Below are 19,979 nucleotides of genomic sequence, written 5' to 3' on the forward strand. Positions count from 1 at the left end.
AAGAGTCCTTCTCTGGCTTCCCTGCAGATAGTGGAAGGTTGCAATGAGCTCTCCATAAAACCTTCTCCAAGCTGAAGAGTCCCAAATTTCTGTGTGTCTTTGTAGGGGACGTGCTTCAGTCCTCTCATCAATTTCATGGCCTCCCTCAGGATCTGTGACATTGTAAGCAGTGAGCTTCAGAAGGGGTTGTCCATGTAAGAAATAAAGAAAACTGAGCTCTTTGTGGTATCCCGGTGAAGGTGCGATGCAATTGTATGCCCTTCTGCTTTTTGGACTTGGCTTTGGATTTAGGCCCCTTGAAACTGAGGAACACGCGCGCAGGCAGACACCCATAACTGCATGCTTATTGCGCTGCTGCTCGCCAGCGTCTCTGTGTCCGGCCAGGGTTAGCCGAGCACGGCACGGCCCACGCAGCCTGCGGCGGAAGCGCGGGGTGACCCGCAGCCTTCCGGCCGCGATGCGGGGCGGGCGGGCCGCGGTCTCCCGGCAACGGGGACGCGGAGCGGGATGGAGGCGCTGGCGCTGCCCGCGGCGCTGGCGCTGGTGGCCGGCGGCGGCGCGGGGCTCAGCCCGGAGCGGCGGGCGGCGCTGGGCGCCTCGCTGCCGCTGCTGCAGCGCGACTACCGCTTCGAGCGGGTCTGGTTCTGGGGCTGCATCCAGGGCCTGCGCGGCGCCTACTACATCGCCGAGGGGCTGGGTCCCAACCGCGCCGCGCCCCGCAGCCGCCTGTACAGGTGGGGGGAGCGGGGACCGGCCTGGCCGCTTTGGGGCTGTGGGAGTCGGGGGGTGCTGTCCGGCTCTCCGGGAGGGAGCCTCGCTGGGCCCTGAGGGGCCTGGCGAAGTTGCTTCGAGCCCTGTTCTTTAACGGGCTCAGCCCTGAGTCGTGCTTGTCGTTGGCAGCTTGAACTGCTTGGACTGGAGCCTCCTGACACCAGCCACCAAGGAGATGCTTGCACTGGCGGAGCAGCTGAAGGGCCGCTTCCAGGGGGATCCTTCTTTTGAGTACAACTTGGCTGAGATAAACGCAGAAGCTGCTGCAAGACTGACTGAAGGTGGTAGGGAGGTAAATGCAGCAAAACACTTTCAAACTGTCTTTGCTACAGTTGTGCCCCCTGCACTGGACAGGTGGTGGCTTCTCCGCCTTTGTAATGAGCAGCATGAGCGTGTGGTCAGGCAAAAGATACACAATTTCCTCTTGGTTAGAGCATGGGGCTAATAACACCAAGGTTGCAGGTTCAATCACTGTACAGGCTGTTCGCTTAAGAGTTGGATTTGATGATCCTTATGGGTCCCTTCCAACTCAGAATATTCTGTAGCTCTGTCTGTAATTCTTCACTGTCATTGTGTAGCAACAGCTTCTTGATTGAACTCTTACTTGAGTTTTTGCTGGAGTTCAACAGGCCTCAGAAATAGTATATATCCCCTATGCTTTATTATGCACAACTGGTACAGATCTTCACGGTGGTTTCTGAAGCTTTAATAGTAACTGCAAGCAGCATTCTTTATAAATGATTAGACAAATCATAAGTAGGTGAATTGAGAGGGAGGAAAGAACAGATGAAGGGATGGAGAGTTAAATCTCTGGTGAGTCTAAACTGTCTGCTCCTAGTCATGTTTTCTGTCATATCTTATGAGAGAAATGTCTCTTGAGGTCCTCGTAGTGCCACTGGACTCCAAGATGGTAAGGCCATTGTGTCACCTCAAGTTTATTTTCAGAAATGGAAACAAGGAAAGCCCTGCCTTTAAAATTTCCCTATTTTTCTTTAAAGCCTGTGATCAAGGAGGAGGCCCGCCTCATAGCTACGATAGAACAGATAGACAGAGAAGTTGGTATCGTCCCCCGGGGGGCATTTGTGAAGACTCCTCTTGGGTCTGTGCATGAAAACAGGCACTTTGAAGGTAAACTCTGATTGTCTTTATCAGGATCAACTGTACTTTGATCATAAAGGCTGTAAATTAAGATGACTTTCTCTAACTGATGTTTTGATTTCAGTTGGGGTTTTTTTTCACTTTGGTAAGATGAACAGGGAGGAGAGAATCCAGTGCCACTAATGTTCAGGTGCATGATCCAACTCTGGAAGGTGGGAAAAAAGTCAGTAATAGTTCTGAGTCATTAAACTGAGTCATTTGTCTGTATAAACTGTAGTTTATGTCAGTGTTTAGCAGTTGCAGATGTAGTGAATTGTCCATTTAGATATAGGATATGATCAAATGGGCACAGAAAGTTGTCCTCAATTCGGTACCCGTTGGTTATCTGGGACTGCAGTCAGAATGGTCTGCAATGCACAGCATCAGGGAGTGCTGACACCTGCTTCTGACAAGCCTGCTGTGGAGTCTACTGGAGAAAGACTGTGATTCTGTCCTAGGCTGTGGGCATCAGAGAAACATATACTCAATAGTATAATGAATGTTACCCTAGTTCACTGTATTAATGTTCACCAATGGCTGTTTGCAGGTCTGTCTTTGCTGGAGGCAAAAAAGTTAAGTTCCTATTTCCATTTCACTGAGCCTGTTAACCTGAAGAATAAAACCCTGCTGGAAAAGGCTGACCTGGACCCATCCACCGACTTTCTAGATTCTCTGGAGCATGATATCCCACAAGGTAAAGGTAGCAAAATCAACAGATGCAACAGGGAAGTCTGAATAGCCTAGGAAACACTGAGGGGACTGGTGTGGGTTACTGTAGAGATGGTATGCTTGGGAGAAGCTTCTGTGAATCTGTAAAGGAACTTTATCCTTTACTAAATATTACTAGTTATTTCCTGTTTTATGCAATTCTAAATGCTTACAATGGAAAGATGTAAGTGTACCAGGGCTGTCACATCCTCACAACAGGTCTGACCACTCTCTGCCTCAGTGCCATATTCCCTCCTGACCTCTGTTAAAGCCTGTGACAACTGGTGACCCTATTGGGAGAGATAACTCCACCAGTGATAGAGGGAATTTATGTGGTTTGAAGTATTTCACACCTCTTGTCCCATCCAGTATTGCTCTTTATCTAAATGGGCTCTCATTAACACCAAGCTGATATCTCGGAGAGGCTGAATTCAAATGTTCCTTTGATAAACTGGGTGGGAATAGTCTGTACTCTGGCAGGATTATACACTGTGAAAGGAGAAAAAAATATAGGCATACTGGATTGTATCTTCAGTTTACATCTCTGCTGTTCTGCTGGAGAACTGCAAATATATTTAAAGTCTCTTCCAAGGATCCTTCTGGCAGGATATTTCTCTAAAGAGATGGGAGTGGCTTGTTATTTGTTTCTATCTGCTTTTTGCTGATTTGCTGCATTTTTTTTGGATTGGACCAAATGTTTCATATCCTCTGTCGAGAAAGATTCTAGGGAAACAATTAGAACTTAGATTTGTTGTTTTATTCCTGTCCTGGAGTAGTAGGATAGGATACTAGGTGACCTGTGCCAGATGCACAGATGAGTGGATGGACAGTGAATTGCCAATGTTGTAAATAGCTTTTCAGACTCTCTCTCCCTTCCTCTCTCTTCTTACCCCTTCCTCCCTTTGGCAAAAAAACCCCCAAAAAACTGAGAATGTGAGCTCCTGCCCGAATTCTGAACATTTTTGACAGAGCATAAACCGCTAAAATCTAAACCACTCTTCAACTTACTGGGAGTGTTCTTGATGCAGTTGTTTTCCAGAGGTGTAGACTGGAAAGACTGCACATTTTTACATACACTGGCTCATTGAAGTGGCCCTTTTGACTCAAAGCAGAATTGCAAGAGGGATTAGATCCTAGATATCTCCTAAGAAAATTTTAGCTGCACGTTTGTGTGCTAGTTTGGGTGTTGCTACTGTTTGCCTTCCCCCTGCTCCCCTCCCTATTTTCCTCCCTCCCTCGTGGTAGGGAGACACACCATGTGTTACACATGAAGATGGTGGTTTTTTTAAAGTCTTCAAATCAAATTTGACTTGTAGCTGTATTTTACCCAGTGGCAGACAGAAAGTGGGGCTCAACCGTGCCACTGTCGTGATTGTGTTCCTGTGGCAGCCTGATGTCTCTGTAAGCATGAACCTTTGCCCCCTTCCCAGGCGGATGTTGCTGTTAGTGTAGATTTCAGTCTTCTTAAAAAAGTTACCTCTTAAAGACTGCCTGAGCTAAAGTGCAGTTGAGTGCTTCTTAATGGAAGAGAAGATTCATCGTGGTGCCTGTGCAGCTCTGCCTGCTCTGTCCTGAATTCGGCGATGAGGTGAAGGAGGTAGGACAGGAATTGGTTACAGGATCAGCAAGGCATGTAACCTCTCTAATTGCATTCTATTACATGCAGATAGGAGCTCTGACATTAAAGAAAGATCAACCCAGCCTCCTTTAACAAGCATTCAGGTTGCCTAAAAGTACTGGTTGCTTGTGAAAATGTGGGGGGAAAAAAAGAGGGCAGACACAGGCTTTCTGCTGATTTTATCAGCATGGCTTTGCCAAAGTCACTCCTGGTTGTGAGACACTCAAACTCTGGTTCTCGGATAACTTTCCTTCAGCTCTGACAGTGCATGTTGGTCCTGACAGAGCAGAAAAAGTAGACAGTGCTTTTTTTCTATTTACTGACATGTTGTTCATAACTCTGGCAAATCCCCTCACTTTGACCTGAAGTTTTTCTTGCCTTTCCTGGTTAAATCCTGTCTTGACCAGTTATTGTCAGAGCAGAAGTAGCAATTCTCAAATTTATTGCATCTAGAATTGTGACTGAAGCTAGAATTGTCTCTTTTCTCAACAAATACATAAGAAGTGATCTGGGGTAAGTGACACTGGAGTGATGCTCCCAGCCTGCATTGGCTAAATTCCCTTAGCATCTTAAAAGACCTAAAGAACAGAACTGAGAGCTTAAGGGCTGATTTTAACCTGTCTAAAAGTAACAACTCTGTTGGAATAGTTTTCTCTATTAATTGGAGACTTAGCATCTGTGATGGCTGTCAAGGGGGTAACTGTCATAAGATATATGGTGTGTCATTATAGGAGAGCAGAGGTGTCTTACAGAATGGAAAGTTGGAGGCAGAGAGAACATTTTATATGACAGCTGAGAGGTGGGAAGAAAGGAAGTTAAAACTAGGTTGAATAAAGGCAACAATGGTAAAAGCAGAGTTTAGTGCAAAATTGGAAAACCTGGAGTTTTGTAACAAAACTGTCTGCCATTCTTATCTTTATCAGTGATATCCATGGTGTTTGCAGGTTCCAGATTCTGTCTGTGTGTCTATCTATCAGGTACTTTAAAAGTTCAGAATATGTTGCTGCTCCTCCTTTAATCATCCTGTGAGTCTGTCTGTTTTTTCTTGGTGTCTCAGCCCCCACAGACAAGTGACTGACTTAGTTTTTTTTGGGGTTTTTTTTAATGCATTTTTAAAAATGATTCTAGAGAAAAGTGGGAAATGAGAACCTTGTCTCGACAGCATGAACATGGAGAGGTTGTGATACTGATCTTCTGTCACCACAGTATCAGATCATGTAATGCTTCATCTTGATCCAAATGGCCAGCTGGCCAGACCGTTGCATGATGGGATCTGTAGGTTTTGCTGGCCATATGTCTGCATTAAAGATAAGCTTGTTTGCTCTAGTCTAAGCAGACAATCTGCTCAACTTTATGCACAATTAGATGTGGCCTTTCAGCTGCTGGCACACTGCCAGCGTTGTCCTTTCTGCTGCATGGAGTTTGGAACCCTGGACATAGTATTTCAGGAACTAGGGCTGTGGCAGTTTTACATCTGCTTGTAGATAATGGAATGGCAAAGCAAATAGCAATAATTCCTAGCATGCCTACAGCATTTTCCCTTGATGACTTAATGTTGTGGAGATAAGAAATAAGAGAGACTTCTCAGGCATTGATAATGATGGAGGAAGTGAAAATGGAGGGGGAAGGTTGATTTTACTGTGGCCCTGGTATCAGATCAGAGTATGCTCCATTATGCAAGGATAAAGAAAGGGGATGAAGGAAAGCCTAAGGTACTAGTGTAGAACAGAAAGCTTGGAAAGAGGTGAGACAAGGGATGGGGAATTCAGTTCTTGGGCACTTTGAAACTACAGTTCAGAAAAGCAGTAACTTGACTCTGAGGGTTACAGATTACTGACTCAGATTACTTTGATATGGAGATAAGGGACACCAACAGAACACTGCTAAAAACTGATGTAGGTGGGGAGGTATGTCTAGATAGGAAAAGATATGAGTGGAAATAGGATTTATATGAGAAAACTTTCTTCAAAAGTCATGACCCCCAGCCAGTAAATAGCTGCCTTTGGCTGAAAACCCACCACAGTTCCCTTGTAGATTAAGAATAGAAATTAGAATTTAAAAAGACATATAAAAGGAAATTCAGAAGGTTTGGAATGATTAATGATTGATATAAATTGGAATTTATAATGAGTAGAGAATGACAAAGGGAGCCAGAATAACTGGAGTAGTCCATGACAACGGTAAGGCAGATTTTTTTAAAACTATATTGAGAAGAAAAGAAAGCATAGTAAAGGTACTGGAAACTGTCACTAAATGGTGATGGTAAAAAGGCTGATAAGCATGTGGAAGGGCAGAAGAGCTCAATTTTTTTCTGTTCTATTTTTGGAAAAAGTATGGACTTGATCAAGACAATAAAATACTGTTTCAGACTTTGCTAAGGGAGGGTAGAGTTAAACAACATTTACTGTGGGTCAAAAACATTAAAATGGCCGAGTCAGATAAGTTACTTTTGAAATCATTATCTCAGGAGACTTGTGGCATAATAATCTTTAATATATCCCAGCACTGCAGATTTATTCCCCTAAATTTAATCTTCCTTAGCAGTTGTGATTCAGAGTTCACTGAATGGATGTATTTCTGGAAGAGGTCAGAAAGGGACCAGTGCCAATATTGATATTCTTCAAATATTGATATTCTTCAACTTATTTATAAATAATGTAAAAGTAAAGGGTTGGTTGAGACACAACTAATGACACAGGGAGAATGGATACAGAGATCTGGAAAACTGGGCTTACTTAAATACAGTACATTTTGATGTGCCTACCTGCAAAGTCACATGAGGAACGTAAGGACTGTAAGTCAGACTTTGAGAATTGTATTCTAGAAGCTGTGGCTCTGAAAGGAAATCCAGGCACAACCCACTGAACATCAGCTCCCAGGCTGATCCTGAGACTTAAAAGGGTAATTTGATCTGCAAATACATAAACAAGGGTGTAGCAAATAGGAATGGGGGGGGGGGGGGGGGGGGGGTGTGACTTTACTTTTGTATATACTGTTAGTGGAATCATAACTGGATTACTGCACATTGAACACTGGAGAGTTGCAGAAAAGAGTCACAAAATTGTTCAAGGGCTGGTGAGAGATATAAACAGTTCAATCTGTTTATCTTGAGGAAAAGCCCATGAGAATGGCTGTATTACACTGTGTAAATACTCCATGGAGTTTAAGTATTAGGTACTGAGGATCTATTTATTGTAGCAGAGAAAGGCATAACAGGAATCAGCAGCTAGAAAGTATAGCCAGAACTAAAATGAACAATTAGATAGAATTTTTAACAGTGAAATGATTACCAGTTAGCAAGGGTAATGGATGAGCCTGTGTCTCTTGATAGCTTAACATCATGTTGGATGTCTTACTGGGAACTGTGATTCAGTCAAATGCAAATACAAGTTGATAGTCCCAGACATGCATAACTGACTTCAGTTAAACGGGCAGTGGTATGTAGGAGGTATGTCTGGCCATAAACTTGATGACAGCCATGGAGGGTGATGTTCAGCTTGGACTTCTTCTTTGTCAGTAGCAGTAACACAAAGGTGACAGTGGGTTCCTGAGACAGTGATTAAGTGCAAGTCAGCTCACTTCAGCTGGCTTTGCTTTCTGAACTACGATACGTGAGGGCTCAAAAGAGGACTGGGGAGATTCCTGACTTAGTGCTGTCCATTGTGGATCTTTATTGCTGGGAGAGATTTTATAGCATCATTCCAAATGGGTATACAGTGGCAGGGTGAATCAGTGAGTCTTGTGTACTTGCTGTTTTAAGATGAAGGTAGGGTAGAAGAAGTGCCTAGACAGAAGATCATTTCAGCTCCTTTACCATTTGACTGTGGAGGAAGTGACAGCCACTTGCATTGTAGCTCTATTTCTTCACCTGAAAGTGCAGTGGTTTTGGGGCATTCCTTATACAGCATTACAGACAAAGGGATTTGTGGCCATTTCTTTGGCTGAACACTTTGAGCACTAGCTTTTCTGTAAGCTTGCTGAACAGTAGCCTCAGTTAGAACACTAACCTCCTGTCATCTGAGGTTCATTAGCACAGTCTTTATTGGTTTAGCAAAAGCTGGTGCCTAATGGGTCCTTGAAGATGGAGGGGGTTGCATTTCTAAGTGGAGATAGTTTCCGTGGCTGCTCTCAAGGGCCATTTTGGTAGCCCCATCATGGCTGTCCCAAAAGTCAGGGTGCAGGAAGGAAGAAGACCAGGAGGCACGACCCTGCTTTATCTCCATACATTAACACAGCTAATTAACTTGCTTTCGATCTCCCTCCCCCTCCCTTCAAGGCGATTAATCCCCTATCAGCCTCGGTCTCCAGCTATTTGAAGAGTCTGTGTCTGCAGAGGTATTTACAGCCCCCAGCCAGCCACCAGAGGCAAGGGCCCTTTATCAGGGCTCTAAGAGAAATGGCTGCCTATCTCCCTAGTGGCCTTGCAAAATCCAGCAAAGTGCTATGCTGAGCTGGCCACCTACTTTCACCCAGCCTCCCTTCTCCACTAACATTTCACAGATGTGACCTGAGCCCTCCCCTTTCATTGCTTAACAATAAGCAGCACCTCCCCAGCTCTGTGAAAGCTGAGAGCAAGAGCACTTTACTCTTTAGCCTGCCAAGAGCCACACGGGGACAAGGCTTTTCAAGCTATCTCACTGAAATCCAAACTAAAAGACTCATAATAAATGAGAGGGCAGTACTTCATATTCGCAGGGATAAAAAGAGGTAGCCAAAATGTAGACTGAAATACCTAGCATGGCTCACAGCTATCCTCATTCCTCGTTAGGAGATGTGGTCCTTAGGCTTGGTGAATGTGTGAAACTGAGCTACAGAATCCCATCGAGTTACCTGACATTAATACAAGTAGTTCTGACAAACAAGCTTTACAATACAGTGTTAGAGAATGAGAAAACTAGATGAGTGTGCGCCAGAACAGCAGGATTTCTGATCTGAAAATCGAACCCAGTATCTGGCTCAGTGGGTTGTTAGTAAAAGCATTGGTACCTGAATTTCTCTGTTCAAACTGAAGTCGGCCATCCCTAGCAGTAATTCCAGGATGGCTCTACCTGCTTCCTTCCAGCAGGGTGCACTATGGTGCCAGCATTGTCAGTGCTGAGCACAGTAAAGGAAACCACGGAAAAGTAAAATGAGAAAGAAAAATCACCAAGAGCAGCATCAAATCGAGAAAAAGGTATGGCCTGAGTTTCCAGACTGTGTGTAGCATACTGGCCTCCTGAACTTTAGGTACAGAGAAGATATTCTCTCCCTTTCGAGCTTAGGCAATTTCTGGAATGGTCACTAGGCTTTTCAGTAGCTTTCTCAGCATCCTTAGCGATCACGAGCATGCAAATGGACATACACAATATATAGGCATGTCCCCTACATTCTTCGAAAGTAGGGTCATTCTTAATTTTTGCTAATGATGTGTAGAGGCTGTTAAGGCCATTCCTGCAGTAATCCAAAAAAGCTGAGAGCAAGACAAGATGCTGTCCTTCCTACAAGCTGGGGTGCTGCCAGCTCAGGAGTTCAAGATCAGACTGCAACCTCTCACATGGCAGCACGGCAGGAGGACTCCCAGCCCAGCTATTATTAGAGCTTTTGACTGGCTGATCATGGTCTGCTTTGATTGCTGGAAAGGAGCCTGTTTTCCTTGGGCTTTGTGTGTATGGGTAATAAAGCAGTGCATTCACTGCTTTTGGGTCTTAGGTCTCTATCACCTCAGGTCTTGTTTAGTCAGACCTTGGATGAGTTTATACTGGAACAGGGCTGCCCATCAACTGAGAGCTGTGGTGGAGTCCTTCGCCCTCCTGACTGCTGTAGGGAAAGAATGAGGACAGAAGCAGAGTCTTTGTAGCAACTTTCCAGGGATTGTATTTAAAGGGTTTTTTTCTCCTCAGTGAAAGAAATCATGACCTACCCTGTCTCCATTTAAGCTCCTGGTTCCTTGGACATAAAAAGGAGATGAACTTCTTGCTAAGATGATGGGAAATGCTGGTAAAGCCTTATAGAACCAGAAGCTGCAGGTTTATTACCACATCAGTTGGCCTTGGCCTAACTTTTTCTCTAGGGAATGATGAAAAATTACTTGTGGGGAAAATCCTAGGACAGTCTGTGTGTCACTGAAGTCAGAACGAGGTCAGCTTTTGCTAGGAGTGATCTATTCCTGAAGGGGCTCCAAGGAGTGGCAGCTCCTGCCTGGGCAGTTGCTGGCACTGGTGCCAGCCCTGCATATAGCTTTGCTTTGCTGTTTGCTGCCCCTTTGGCCACAGAGCTTTTCAAAGGAGGAAGCCAACTGGCATTATCTTGTTTTACTGTACACAAATATCATATAGATTGAAATTCTGCATGCTGAAGGGGTGTGTGGCAGTGTGTAAAGGGAAAAGGACAGGGGACAGTTCATCTTTGGGTATATTTGTACAGCAGTTATGCTGAGCAGAAATAGCTAGGCTATCACAGGCACTGGAAGATGCTTAGCCATCTTTAGTATTCAGAAGTAGCTTGAATATCAACACTGCATTGTGTGGATATGCTCAGTGTGACAGTATTCTCAGAAACCGGTAAAGTCTTCGGGTAATTTGGTCCAGAATTCGTATCTAGTTTAGTACAAAAACATCAACAGTTTATAATCCGTGCCATCTGTTCCTCATCCCAAGCCCTTTTAACTAGCCTTGCTAATTTGACGATGAGGTAAGAAATACAACTAGGGGACTGACAGGGCTTGTGGCCTTGCCCCTCCTGCAGGAGAGCGAATTGGATGTGCTCTAAGCATTTGATGGGTTTTGAATCTCAGCATCGACTCCTTTGTGTTTTCTCAGAATTCAGAGATCAATGTGAGGTTCTTTGCCTCTAATCCAGCCCCCGTTCATCATTATCACCTCCTCAAAGTGGCCAGTGCTTTGTTACCAGGAGAGGAAAAATCTTACAAGGTGGCCATAATCTCCTCTGAGAGTCAGACAGATATTCTCCCGTGGGTAAGAAAGTGACAGTGACCAAAAGCTCTAGGGGAAGCAGGCTAGAACAAAGCTGCCCATTGCATCCTTTCATCAAACTGTTAATCTTTCTTTCAAAGACATCACATTTGTTTGGTGACAAAAGCCCCAAAGAAGCTGAATTGAGCCTGAAATCCTGTAGCAAGATTTAGAGGAAGCGTCTTTCATTCAGAAAAGGGAGGAGCAAGAGACTCCTTTTTCTTCCTACCAACCAATGGGCTCAGAGAAACCCACGAAGGTGACGGATTAATGCAGGGGCTCCCCAGGTAGATGCTACGTGACTCCTGGCACGCTCCAAAAACGTTTCCACAGCGACCAGCTGAACAAGAAATATGGAGTGTGATGAGATCTAGCATTAACTTGTGCTTTGGAAGGAAGTGATTTGCCACTCTGAGAGATTTCTAAATTTACTACAGAAAACCCAAGATTCAATGATCTGTATGATAGTTGTCAGAATACAAATAGCATGGATTTTAATCAGTTTTTCCTACTCCTTATAAGTTTTGATTGCATATGATCTTGCTGTTTCTTCTAGTGCACAGCCCTATTCCAAGTCTTTAATGCTTTCTGCGCAGTCTGCATCTTTTTTTAAATGAGAATTGTTTTGTTTTGTTTTATCAGGTGGATTTAGGACTAAAGGGCAAACTAACAGGGTATAAGGGAGGCTCTAATTTGATGTGTATTACTTCAGTACGAGCTTTTTCAGTCCTTCCCATCCTCTGCTGCTCATTTATATCTGTGTATTGTCCCTTCTTTTGTGTTGGCATTGCTGGCTGTGCAGTCAGATTCCAGCTGGAAAAATAATGTTATTTCTGTCCAGTATATTTTTCAGCCAGATCATTTCCCCAACCTGACTCACTGAGCAGTAAACAAACACTTTCGTGATCTCTATGATGGAAGAATGATGAGGGTGGGAATACAGGTTTGAGGGCAGAGGCTGCTTCAATTGGATTAAGCAGCACTGTTGTTGGATGTCTAAGTATGGCCTGAATTTCTTTTTTACTTGGAGGTACCTGAATACCGTGTATCTGGGACAGCACTGTGATCCCTGAGTCTTCCTTGTCAGCAGGAAAGAGGTTCTTCATGTGTAAATGGAAGGCCTGGGCCTGTCAAAATCATTTCTACTGTAAAGGCATCCCCAGTAGGAGAGGATAATGGAGAGGAAAAGCCTCTAAAGTATGATCATTTTACTTTTGGGGTTTGGGCATGGTGGTTTTTGTGTCTCAAGGACATGGAAGGCATTAGGACCATGCAAGGGTTGCTTGGCAGCATCTGACTGTAAGCTGTGCTTTCCTGGCTCTGGAGGCTTTTAAAAATAGTACTGAACCTGCAACCAGTCTGTGTTTTTATTTAATTATTATTAAATAGTTATATGGGGAATTGGAAATATTGACAGCAGTGTTAACATATGGGGTGCAGGTGGTGTGTCAAGCAAATGAAAGAGATTTAGTTTGCAGCCAGTAAGTGGCACGAAGGAGTTTGGGCCCCACATAGGAGTGTTTGGATGTGTCCTTATGGCTGGTAGGCTGTGCATGAAATGTCCGTGTGGCACAATTTATTGAGAGCCAAAGCACAGTGACCTTTCCTTACAGCTGCTCTGGTTTGCAATTTGTCTTTGTTCCCCACAGACAACAAATTAGAAGTAGGAAGCTCTTCCCAGTGTAGGATTTTCTGTTGGAGGGAAATGGAAGATAAATCCCATGGGTGTAGTGAGGCTTTGTCAGCTCTAAGTGCTTGGGGTCATGCAGCCAAGCAGTGGCTGCTTTTGCAGAGGGAAATGTTATGTTGCCCCTCTCTGGGTGTTAATATTTGTCCTGGAACTCCATGTTTGACTCTCACTCGGGACTAACTGCAGCAATAGACCTGCTCTTGTGGCAGCATACTGTGTTAATGGTAAGTGCAACCACGCTGTAGCTGCTTTTCCCTTGAGACATTTCCTCCTTTGAAGAGGAATTGATAATGTCACTTTTATGACCCTCTGTGAGCTCTTGCAATGTGGAGCCTATCAGGCTGTCTAGCTCTTAAAGCTGTTTCTTCTCAAGCTTGCACTGAAATGAGACATCACTGAATCATCTCCAAAGCAGCAGTGTTATGAGAGGTCATACTGAAAGTGGACCAGTTACGGCAGGAAAGTTCTTCTGCAAACAGCCCTCTTAAAAGGGTTTTGTTTAAAAGCTCATGTCTCACGCTCCCTATTACTTCTGTGGATTACAAGATTCAGCCCATAGCTGAGGCAGACATGGGGGATGAGACAGGGATTTCTATTGGCGACTGGAAAGGAAGAAGAAGCTGAGAAGGAGGTTGACTTTTGAAATTCAGCCCTGGTGTTCTGGCAGCTGTTGAAGGGCCATAAAAAAGGCAGTGGTTTAACACTGGGTGAGCATCAGCATCTTCAAAGCACTTTCTTGTTTGGGAAAGATGTAAGGAACTCCTCAGAATTCCGGCCTGTGTTTGGAGGGGTGGAGGCTGCAGCCTGATCCAAAGAGGGAATAGGAAGCTCCAGATCTTCATCCAGCGGATACTTTTCCCATGCTCTTTCCTCCCACACAGCAGCTCCCTCCCTTCCCTTCTGGAGCTGCAACAGGCAATAGTTTCAGCACAGACAGTGCTTGGCTTTCTTAAGTTTTCTGGGTGCAGCTTAAATATTAACTTGCTCTTTTAAAAAATGCATTTTGAACTTTGGGAACCTCAACAGAGCAGTGTTACTGGTAGGACTCTCTAGTGTGAGAGCAATGACCAGTTCCCTGCACCTCAGCAAGCTTTACATGATGAGTGAAGTTAACTCTGCTGCCTGATTTAGAGACAGCACACATCGAGATGCAAGTTAGAATCAGTATTTAACTCTAGGAAATCCAACATTTACTTGCTGTCTCCTAGTTCTAGTTGTATTCCCTACAATGCAAATATTAGTACTTTTAAATCTTTTTTTCTTGACAACTTTTATCTAGGAATCTTGGTGTACCTTACAGACTGATGTTTTGAGCTTCCCAGTCTCTCAGTAAAGACATATTGTCTGACAGAGGGACTGCCATGGAATATTCTCAGCCAGTGATGGAAAAGATTTGGACCCAGCAGCCTGCTTCTGATTTGTATACTAACACAGACCTGCAGCTATCTATGCAATGGTTTTACCCCAAGAACTGTCTGTAATAGCACAGAAGTTTAAAAAACAAAAGAGAGAAAAAGAAAAAAAAAAGGATAAAAGTAGCATTTAATTTTCATAGTTCTCATTCCTTTTTATATTGCATTATTGAATGCATTTCTGAGACTTTCTCCTGAGGAAGGTGGCATGTTCATTTTAAGCTGTTATTGCCATACTGTTCATTAGTTACTGTTTAAAGTACTTCTAGAGTAATTTATGACAGCAGTATTTCAAGCTCCTACAAGAAATGTGAGCCTGAAAAAGCATCTTGCTTGAATATTGTGAGATTTGAGCTGTGATGGAAGAGAACACAAGTGTCCTGTATCTTTCCAAGAGAACAACTTTCTCCATGTCTCACGAATTCAAATTGTGTTTTATGCACCATTTCTTGAAGTACTGCTGATGTGGTGAGTTATGGGGAAAAAAATGTACTGAGATAACAGGTTCTTATTTTTTCTCTTAATGAAAAGGTCCAAAGAACCCAGATAGGTTACAGAACTTTAATGTAATCTCTTCTTAGAAAATACACCAGCATTGTGTATCAAATGCAGTTTCTGAATGGGTTTTGTGTGTTGCAAAAGTCCAGTCTGGAAAAGTATATTGAATAAATAACCTTTGACGACTAGGTTAAAAAAATGTCTCCAGTGATCCAGTTAGTAGAAGGTGGAAGGTGGCACTGCTGCTCCTCTTTGGCTCTGCAGAATAAAGAGCACCTCTAGGACTAATCATCATTCTGGCTGAAAACAGGATTCCAGTGAAAATGACATTACAGTTCCAGACAGCTTCTTGTAATTTTTTCCTGTTCTCAACCTGTTGTGCTGGTCCAGATGGGATTGCCCTTATGTAACCTGCTTGTTTTTGTTCAGGCCCTCATTTCACAGGAAGGCTTATGCAGCATCAGCAAAACTTTACTGCCCATATTTGTGTAGAACTACATGGAGAGTGAAGGGCCAGAGAAGAGCTGGAAAGTATAACAATAGTAATTAATATTCCCCAAAGGTCTCACATTTATGAAATGGCAAATTCGAGCCCTTTGAAGGTTCACAGCTTGGACAGATGATAGGGAAATGCAGAAACTGCACATCACAGCCTTCAGAGATGTAGCGTGAAAGTGAATGGAGCCATCTTCAATTATATCTGTCCGTTTCTGCCAGATGTGAAGGTGCATGGGAACTTCCTTTGATCAGCAGAGTCTGCTGATGAATACTCTGCTGAGATTGGTAAGTCTGTGTGTCACTGGGTAAATGTTCTGAGGAGATCATGGATCCATACTCTATTGCCCCAGAGCACAGATGTGGGGATTTAATTATGTTGAACTTGATTTACTCTACCTCCTCTGTGAATTTATCCAACAAAAAGATGTCTGAATGCAGATATAGTTCCTAACAGCATTAAAATCCCTGTTTTCACTCTTACCTTTCCCACTTGTCATGCTCCATGCATTTCTTTTTGTTCTGTGTAAATGGTTTGGGGCAGAAGGTTCATTTGTGTAGGTGAACATACATAAGCAAGCTATCACATGTACCCAGGTTGTTAGATGCTTCCAGTATGTTAGGAGGCACTACCAAAGTAGATAATCCCTAAAGGTTTTCACCAGTCAGCAAGGCAAGGCATAGTCCTATTCTTGACAGACTTGCTTCTCAGAGGACTGGTCCTAAATCAAAGACAATGAGAGTTCCTCATTGCATCATCTTTTTGTCAGAGAAACGTTTCAAAAAGTTTACAGCATGTTGTTGTCCCCTTCCCCACAAACCAGTGTGTAAAGCTGCAGCAAGTACCACCAGTATTTGGAGGAAAGACTTGTAGATCATTTCTGCAAATTCAACCTGAAGAACCATGCACTGGGAGCAGTCGTTCAGAGGAGAAATTGACTAAGTTATTTGTCACTATTACATTCAGACCTATTTGCTTGCTGCTTGTTGCTCAACGCTCCTATGCACGGTCATGCTACTGCCGCTTGTAGAGACAAAGTTCCAGAAACTGAAAGCTTCTCCTTTGACAGCAAGTGGCTATAGAGCTTCAGTTGCTGGATGATCTGCCTTGTAGTGAAGTGTTCCTCATCTGGGTTTACATGCTATCCAAGTGGTGAAATTTCTTAAGAACATGCATATTTTTTAAGAGACCCCCTCCGTCAGGATTTGTAATCCTAGTGGCTGAACCATAATAGGTGTTTTTACTCCAGGTATGAAAAAGATCCAGTCCAGTTTGTGTCCATGTGAGTGCCAACAGAGAGACTGGATGGGAGATTGGGGTTGCCTTGTATGTGAAACCACTGCTTGTGAAGATATTAGCTCATGTTGTACCTAGGACTTGTGTAAAGAATGTCACAGGGCAAGAAAGGTGACAAGATGGCACACACCTGTATTGACCGTCTCATATTAAGTAGTGCACTGCTTTACTGCAACTCCAGTTGTTTGTCTTTAGTGGAAACGTGGAGGAGAGTGAGTCAGAATTAAGTTCTCCAAAGCAGAAATCTCCCGAGTCAAAAGACTGTGAATGTCTGTTTTGTACTTCTGTCCAGCAGCTTGAGTGAGTCTGTCAGAAAGGAGGTAGGTACTGCTGTTCACTGAGTTCCACATTTGCACAAGGCTGAAGAGAGTACTTTGAAAGGTAACAGATCAGAGGTGACACAGGGCTTGCATATTATAGTATAACAAACATGTGGAACTTGCTACTGAAGAAGACAGAGGAAATAGTGGTGTCCAAGAAACTTTTGAGAAGTACAGAAATACGAAGTGAAGAGTTAGGTAACAGTGGCACAACTCATGTCATCTGGGTTTACAGGGGTTTGAATTGTATTGTTCCTTTCTGGTTCTGCAGCCACCACATAAACGTTTCCCTTCAATTTCCCTCCTTCCCTCAGCTACCGTAGTTTGCCATGAAGTGCACGAGACAACATGTACTGTGAGGGAGCACGCAAGAGCCCAAGGCTGCACAAATGTGGATTGTCCAGCTAGCTGCTGCCTCTGGCTGTCAGGCAGGCCTAACAGCCTGTGCTTCCCTGCAGCTGCTGGAAGACCAAACAAAGCTCCAGGAGCTGCAGACAATGCTTGGGCCACATCCCAGGGATGCTGTAGGAACCTGTGGTGTTAAAGCCCTTCAGCCCTTTGTCGGATGTGACTAAAATTGGCCAAGAGTCACAAGTGAGTGGGAGGGGGAGGACAGGCAGCTGACAGCAATCATAGAAGCCCTTCCCCAGGCTAACCGTGACATGAGTAAGCATGAATCATAGCATAAATTGATGAGGCTAAAATTAATGAGCCTAAAATTATCTACAAAGATGAATACTGCCTAAATGGCCCAGCACATTAAGCACTTTCTGCTTACTCTGGAATTGGCAGATTTTGGCTTTGTGTGCAGATAGGCTGACTGCTTGACTCTAGGCCAGTGGTAGCCTGACTGTTCCAACCATTTTTTTTTTTTTAATTTGGGCCTGCTCCTTTTTTTTTAGAGGGAGATTCAGCAGGAACCTTCTTCCCTACACTGTAGCCTCTAGGCATTACTAATTTGGTGCTGAAGCTGGTATTTTCTTCTCCTCGAAGTTCCTTGCCCTCTGGCACTGAATCCAAGGTGATGCTTCAGCCCCCTCCCTCTGGCGCAGTTCCCAAGCTGTCATGTCAGATGCAAAATAAATACTCAGTGGCTCTGAGCTCCTTGCATCCAGAAGAAACTGCATTTTCACACTGGCTCTGAACCTCTTCTGTGGAGCCAAAGCAAAATTAATGTGGAAACTAATCCCTCTGCCCCTACCACGCACATCCTCTTCAACGGTGGAGCCAAGAACGACTGAAGAGAATTAACCTTTTCCATAAATTTCTCAGAGATAGGAAATACCCTACTTTTCATTTTCTCTTTTTTTTCCCATTTGCTGCATCAGAGAAACCAGTCTTCCCTGAAGGAGGAAAGCACCTTCTTCCTCTTCCCACTACTAATGCTACAAGTTTATTTTAAGGACAAATTTCATACCTATGCAGGATTGCTAGAACTCATCTTGGCTCTCTAAAGCTATTAGCTACACCAAGTAGGTGGTAGAGCTTGTTGGAGTAACTGCTGCCCACTCAGAAGCAGTCAAGAATAGCTGCAGCCTCTCCTGAGGATCAACTATACAAGTCTGGAGCTTGAGGGTCCCTTCCTGTGACGCATATAACGTTATCACCAAAGCCATGGGAATATATTACTATGTGGACCTAGACACAGACATCTGGAAATGAGGGCAGCCTGCAGTGCTGAACTGACAAAGGGAAAACAGGGCATCGAGGTGTATGTTCTCCCCGACCTCCTCCTTTCAGGTGTCACAAACTCCAGTGCAGCCTTGTGCCCTGTTAACTGGTCAGGTAGAACCCATGGCAGCCCGTCTCTCAGCTCAGGACAACTCGCTGCAGGAACGCTGCCTCTTTCTCTTTTCCAGTGATTCACCTGCCTATCTTCTCACACAGGCTCCTGGAGTATCCAGCTGGAGAAGGGAGGCACTGTGGTGGTGCTGCGGAGCCTGCTGTGGCTGGGACTGACATTCTACCATGTCCCAATGACCAAGCAATTTGGCTACGTCTACTTTGGCACTGGTGAGAAGAACCTCGATCTGCCCTTCATGCTGTGACTCTTCTGTCAGGGACAAGGACTCAAGAACTAGAAAAGATTTAGACTTTATACATAGGAAATTTTGTTTACGGCTTGTTCTAATAAAAAAGTGAAACCTCTGCACTTTGAGCAGCATTCTTTTGTGCCTGGACTCTGGCCCTGATTCTTTTCCTAAGACTTCATTGTATGCAATCCTCCCTCAACTCCAGATTGAATTCAGAGAATCACAGAATATTCTGAGTTGGAAGGGACCCACAAGGACTATCGAGTCCAGCTTGTAAGTGAATGGCCCATATGGAGACTGAACACAACCTTGGCATTATTAGCACCGAGCTCTCCCTGTAATGTGTCACTGCAGATCCTTTAGATAGTAACAAATGGCATTTTCTTCCCTGAGAGGCAAGCTCTAGGTCAGAAATCAAACCTAGGCCATCTGTCTGATTACAAAAGCACCTTGCTTACACAAGAACTAATTTGGAGACATGAATGAATACCTGCTGTCACCCATGAATGACAAAAGCAGAGTCGGAGTGGAAAGCTGATATATACTGTAAGAGATCTGTACTAAACCCTGAACTCTAGAAAGGCATATTGAAGAGAGTATTGAAGAGATGTTAGATGTCCAAAATTAGAGGGGTCTTTCCAGCTCATGTCACTCAACTGTAGGAAAAAAATAGCTGTGGGCATCACCTGGTCTTGAAAAATGTGCTTATTTAGGTCCATGTCAAGGCAATGGTTTAATCCAGTGACTTTTCCCTTAGCAAAGCTCACTGAGCAGAGCTACCTGGGATAGAAGACATAGTAACTTCTGTATGTATGAGAATAAAGAAAAACATTTTCCTTTCTGAAGGGCTGTAGCTTTCAAAGCTTTATAAAACAGAGACAGTCAGCCAGAGATTTTATCTCAGTATGGTTAATGAAGTCTTGGCTCTGTCTCCCAAAGCAAAAGGTCTTGGCCAGCTCAAGGGGCTGAATCTAGGGCTTTCATTTCACAAAATAAGGCTAAAAAGAACCATTTGAATCTAATTTGATTTCCTGGATAATACAGATTCAT

The 19,979-nt window shown here is 43.9% G+C and overlaps 1 protein-coding gene across 1 annotated transcript; it reads left to right on the forward strand.

Annotated features, from left to right (window-relative positions):
* The first annotated feature begins 507 nt into the window (after positions 1–507).
* RSPH9 (radial spoke head component 9) lies at positions 508–19,044 on the forward strand. Its single transcript, XM_048297927.1, has 5 exons — positions 508–734; positions 901–1,063; positions 1,770–1,899; positions 2,456–2,602; positions 18,784–19,044. The coding sequence occupies exons 1-5, from the start codon at positions 508–510 to the stop codon at positions 18,942–18,944; spliced, it is 828 nt and encodes a 275-aa protein (XP_048153884.1). The 3' UTR covers positions 18,945–19,044.
* Positions 19,045–19,979: the final 935 nt, after the last annotated feature.

Source organism: Corvus hawaiiensis, chromosome 3 (assembly GCF_020740725.1).
Source record: "Corvus hawaiiensis isolate bCorHaw1 chromosome 3, bCorHaw1.pri.cur, whole genome shotgun sequence".
Taxonomy (NCBI): domain Eukaryota; kingdom Metazoa; phylum Chordata; class Aves; order Passeriformes; family Corvidae; genus Corvus; species Corvus hawaiiensis.

Coding starts and splice junctions, on each gene's coding strand:
- RSPH9 (XM_048297927.1), top strand. CDS start 508: ATGGAGGCGCTGGCGCTGCCCGCGGCGCTGGCGCTGGTGGCCGGCGGC. Junction 1,900..2,455: donor TGAAAACAGGCACTTTGAAG/GTAAACTCTGAT, acceptor GGCTGTTTGCAG/GTCTGTCTTTGCTGGAGGCA. Junction 2,603..18,783: donor GGAGCATGATATCCCACAAG/GTAAAGGTAGCA, acceptor CTTCTCACACAG/GCTCCTGGAGTATCCAGCTG.